Source organism: Lipotes vexillifer, unplaced genomic scaffold (genome assembly GCF_000442215.2).
Source record: "Lipotes vexillifer unplaced genomic scaffold, Lipotes_vexillifer_v1.1 scaffold802, whole genome shotgun sequence".
Taxonomy (NCBI): Eukaryota; Metazoa; Chordata; class Mammalia; order Artiodactyla; family Lipotidae; genus Lipotes; species Lipotes vexillifer.
The window spans coordinates 2,062,173-2,067,566 of record NW_006790237.1 but is presented as its reverse complement, the minus strand read 5'-3'; the positions used below and the strand labels follow the sequence as shown (position 1 = coordinate 2,067,566).

General features: G+C 48.7%; 1 protein-coding gene across 1 annotated transcript in view; it reads left to right on the top strand.

Annotated features, from left to right (window-relative positions):
• Window positions 1–4,870, top strand: part of KLK5 (kallikrein related peptidase 5) — an 11,881-nt gene extending 7,011 nt beyond the window's left edge. Inside the window, 4 exon segments of the mRNA XM_007463452.1 lie at window positions 787–1,079; window positions 1,212–1,342; window positions 4,711–4,776; window positions 4,778–4,870. Coding sequence (XP_007463514.1) covers window positions 787–1,079; window positions 1,212–1,342; window positions 4,711–4,776; window positions 4,778–4,870 — 583 coding nt within the window.
• The last annotated feature ends 524 nt before the right edge of the window (window positions 4,871–5,394 follow it).

The window sequence follows — 5,394 nt, the reverse complement described above, 5'->3', positions numbered from 1 at the left end:
GCATGGAGATGGGGGGGATGGGACGGGGATGAGGAAGCAGGGGAAGGTAGAGCTGGGGTGGGGATGGGGTTAGATTGGGGAGGAGCTTGTGGTACTGGCTGGGAGTTGGGGTGAATTGGATTCGGGGCTAGGAATGCAAATGCTGGATGGTTAGGAATAGAGATGTGATTTGGTTTGGCTTTAGAATTGGAGGTGGGATGGGACAGGTTGAGGATGGTGTTGGATTAGAGACAGGAATGGGATTGGAGATGGCTGAATTTGAAGTTGGGAATGCATACGTTGATGATTTGGAGGTGGGTAAAAGATTGGGGCTGCGGTTAGGGTGGGGTTTGGGGTCGAGCATGAGTTGGATTTGGGTTTGGTTATATGCTGATGGTTTGGGATGAAGATAGAATTAGGTTTGGCCCTAGAATTAGAGGTGGGTGGAGATTGGGATGGAGTGGAGATAAAAATGGAATTGGGATAGGGTGGGGCTTCAGAATAGATGTAGGATTGAAGATGGGGTTTGGATTAGAGTTATGGGTGGGGTTGGAGATGGTTGGCTTTGAGGTTGGGCATGGTTAGATAGAGTTGGGGTTGAGACTGCATATGTGGGTGGTTTCTATGTGGGGAAAGGATTAGGGTTAGCGCTGGGGACGGGATGGAGATGGGTTTGCAGTTGTGACTGGGATGGGGATAGGCATGGGGTTGAAGATAAAGATGGTGTTGGGGATGGATTTGTGGATAGGGCTGAGATTGGGGTTGCGAGTAGGTTTGGCATTGGGGTTGACATTGGATATGGGGGTAAGAACCAGAGTTGGTCGTGATCGGCACCATCTTCCTCAGAGTTTTCAGAATCCGTCTTGGCCACCATTCCCTGCCACCCATATATGAATCCAGGCAGCAGCTGTTTCAGGGGGTCAAATCCATCCCCCACCCTGGCTATTCCCACCCCGGCCACTCCAATGACCTCATGCTCATCAAACTGAACAAAAGAATCGGGGAGACTCAACATGTCAGGCCCATCAACATCTCCCATTGTCCATCTGCTGGGACCAGCTGCTTGGCGTCTGGCTGGGAAACAACCAACAGTCCCCAGTGTGAGTGTTCAGGTCTCTTTCGATGACCGCCTATATCTGCCTTCTCCCCCTCTCTGTCTCTGAGCACTCTGCCCCTTCCCATCTTCCTCCACCACTCACTGTGGCCCTGCTCTGCATTTGTCTGTTTGACAGCCACCTACCCCGAAGTCCTCCAGTGCTTGGACATCACTGTGCTAAGTGAGGACACGTGCAAGACGGCCTATCCAAATCAGATAGATGGCACTATGTTCTGTGCTGGTGACCAGGCCGGCAGAGACTCCTGCAAGGTAAGGCTAGAGACTTCTCCATTCATTCAGCAGATACACACTGAAACCAACCATGTCACCTGGAGCCTTGCTATGTGCTGGGAACCCTGCGATGATCAAATCGGTGCTCACAGAGCTCATGTTCTGGAGCAGTGCTGTCCAGTAAAAATATAATGTGAGCCTTACAAGTAATTTTATTTGTTTTTTGTGGGTTTTTTTTTTCCCCCCCACTGTGGGGCATGTGGGATCTTAGTTCCATGACCAGGGATCGAACCTGTGCCCCCTGCTATGGAAGCACGGAGTCTTAACCACTGGACCGCCAGGGAAGTCCTTACGTGTAATTTTAAACATTCCAGTAGCTACATGTAAAAAAAGTAAAAAACAGCTGAAATTGACTATTGTAATAATATACCCTATTTAATCCCATGTATCCCAAGTACCATCATTTCAAAAGGTAATTAATATAAAAGAATTATGAATGGAATGTTTTACATTCTTTTATTCTCATAGTAATTCTGAAAGCCAGTGTGTAATTTTTTGTTTGTTTTATTTGTTTTTTCTTTTTTTTCTATTCTTTCCTTGTTTGTTTGTTTTTGGTTTGTTTGTGCCAGTGAGTATTTTTACACTGACAGCCTATCTCAATCTGGACTAGCCATGTTTCAAGTGCTCAAGGGCCCCATATAGCTAATGGCCACTGTATTAGACAGCACAGGTCTCAAGGGAGAGATCAAGGCTGTGTTGTATAGAAGGGCAGGATGTGCCCTGAATAAAGATATCACATCTAAGGGCCACCCTTCATACAATATACATCACAGTTTTGTCTTAGTTATTTTGGCACATTTCAGGCAGATGCAGTCTGAAGTGTCTCATTCCCATAAAATCTGTAGTGTGAAAGTTTTCTGACAAATGCTAGTAAAATGTCTTAGAGAAGGAAAACAGAAACCCATGGTCGTATTTTTAAACGAAAATATTTAATAGAGAGGATTGACCACAAAGTTGTTGGAATAGCAAAAAGGTTAAAAAAAATCCTATGGTCAGGAAACTGCATAAACAGGGTAATTTCAGAGAGTGGTAAGGGCTGTGCAGGAAATAAAACATAGTTTTATGAAAGCAAGTGATAGGGGGGGCAGTATTTGGAAGGGTGATTCGGAAGGCCTCAAAGAGGTGGCATCGGAGCAGATATTGAATGACACAAAGGAGCCAGCCTTGCAAAGGTTAAGGGCAAGAAAAGCACGTGCAAAGGCCCTGAGGCAGGGAGGAGTACGGCTGATTCAAAGAATAAAAAAAAGAGCCAGCATGTTTCGGGGACAGGGGTTGAGGTTGGAGAGATGAGTGGGACCCAATGTCCAGCAAATATTTCTTCATCCCCAGTACAGACGTTCTTTATATTCTTATGGGAGCTTTATTTGTTGAGGATGACAGAAATTAAACTGTTACAGCTCAGGACCCTTCCCTGTATTCAGGTCCCCAAAGGGTCTAGAGGAATGTAAATTAACAAGCTCTCTGCTGGCAGGATGTGTGTTTCAGTAATCTTGGTGTTTAGTAAGCTGTGGGCTCAGACAGCACTCCAGTCCCATTCTGATGGCTGGGAAAATCTCCCCACCCACCCCACTCAACCCCACAAATCTTACAAATGTGACAGTTGCAGCAACTCCCCAGATCTCCCAATTTAATCTCTGTCCCCACTTAACATTGGAAGCACCCACATCTGGAGAGAGGGATGAGTGGAGGGGTTTTTATCGGAAGAAAGCACATCTAATTTGGATGTCAACATTTTAAACCACTTAGCCTTTCTGTAGCCAGGGTAGTACCTTGCATTTCTTCCCCTAGACCTCCAGTGGCTTTTTCATACCAGAGTGTGGTCTGGGTGTGGCCACTAAAAGCAAGAAATAATAACAGTAATACTAATGCCATAACACTAATAGCAGTTAACTAATTGCCAGACACTCTTTTTTTTTAAATTTTTATTTATTTTTTTTTAATTTTTTTTTTATTTTTGGCTGTGTTGGGTCTTCGTTTCTGTGCGAAGGCTTTCTCTAGTTGCAGCGGGCGGGGCCCACTCTTTTTTTTTGCGGAGCACAGGCTCTGGATGCGCAGGCTCAGTAGCCATGGCTCACGGGCCCAGCCGCTCCGCGGCATGTCGGAACTTCCTGGACCAGGGCACGAACCCGTGTCCCCTGCATCGGCAGGCGGACTCTCAACCACTGCGCCACCAGGGAAGCCCGGGCCACTCTTCATCGCGGTGCCCGGGCCTCTCACTATCGCGGCCTCTCCCGTTGCGGAGCACAGGCTCCAGACGCGCAGGCTCTGTAGCTGTGGCTCACGGGCCCAGTTGCTCCGCGGCATGTGGGATCTTCCCAGACCGGGGCTCGAGCCTGTGTCCCCTGCATTGGCAGGCGGACTCTCAACCCCTGCGCCACCAGGGAAGCCCCCAGACACTCTTTTAAGTGTTTCCGATGCATCAGCTCAATTTACTCATTTAACCTTTATTATTAACTCTATTTTAACAAGTAGCCAAGGCTCAGAGCAGTTAACTACCTGCCGAGCAAAAGAAACTCTGCAGGGATGTTGAACAAGGGCGAACAAAAAATGACGGCATTATAATGAGGAAAGAAGCCAGGTTGTAGGTATTTTGCATAAACATAAATAAGAAATGACGGCAAAGAGTGCTGAATATTATTACAGAAGGGTAATTACAGGGGGCTATAGGGAATTAAGCACAGGCAACCTAAATTAGTCCAAGGGTGTGATTCTCAACCCCAGGGTAATTCTGACCCACCAGGGCATGTATGGCAATGCCTGGAGATGTTTTTCGTCATCCTTACAGCTGTCTGGTGGGGAGGGAGGGGTTTCCTAGCATGTAGTGGGTAGAGGGATGCTGCCAAATGCCTTACAAGGCACAGGACACCCTCCCATAGCAAAGAATCATCTGGTCCCAATGTCGGCGGTGCCCAGGGTGAGAACCCCTCACCCAGGGGCTGAGAATTGCCTCTCTGCAAAAGTGAGGTATACGTCAAGGCGGATTGGCGTCGAGGATGAGTGAAGAGTGAGGAAGGGAAAGGGAGGGGTGTCCAGTAGGAGAAACACAATATTCAAAGGTTGGAAGGGAGAGTGAGAGAGAAATAGAAGGAAGCACAGAGACACACAATGAGGAAGACAGACAGAAGAGAGGTTGGGGGCTGGCTAGAGACGGACAAAGGGGGTTTCCAAAGGGTGAACGTGGGGTGAAATATTAATATTCTCTCTCTGTGTCTCATTTTACCTGTGTCTCCCTCGCTGTCATTGTGTACGTCTCTATTCTTGCTGCCCTGGTCTTTCTTCATCTATATGACTCCCTCCCTCACCTCCCCACATCGCCGCCTCTCTGTGCCCCTCTCTCTCCTCCACGGGGTGATTCCGGAGGCCCCGTGGTCTGCAGTGGTTCCCTCCAGGTCCTTGTGTCCTGGGGAGACTTTCCCCTGCGCCCAGCCCAACAGACCCGGCGTCTACACCAACCTCTGCCGGTTCTCCAAGTGGATCCAGGACACAATCCAGTCTAATTCATGAGTCGTCCTAGGACCCGGCTTTCTGGCCTCCCTCGCCCCCTGCAAGTCCCCACCCCTGCAGGGACCCCAACACTCCTTCCAGATGCCACTTCCTTCCCCAAAATGTTGAGGCTGTTCATCTCTCCAGTGCCCCGCCCCCAGTCTCCTGGAATCAAGGCCCCCCTTCCCAGACAGTGGATGGACAGGTCCTCCTGGTCGGATCCTGAAGACAGTTCCCATAATGACCGGGGTGAGAGTTGCACTGCACCTCTGTCTCCCCAGTGCTTCCTTCCTCAGGTCCAGAGTCCACCTTCTCTGCAGCTGTGACCCAAATTTGGTCCCAGAAATAAAACGTCTGAGAAGTGGGCTCCGTGTGTGGTCTCTTCTTTGAACGGCCGGACAGCCAGTGACAAGTCCCTCACCCCGCGGCACCGCTGTGTTCACTCTATTAGGTTATTTCACTTGCAGCAAACAGAGATTCACTCGATCTGCTTTTCATTTTATTCATAAATATTGATCGACTGCCAGGAATGTGTCCAGATGCCG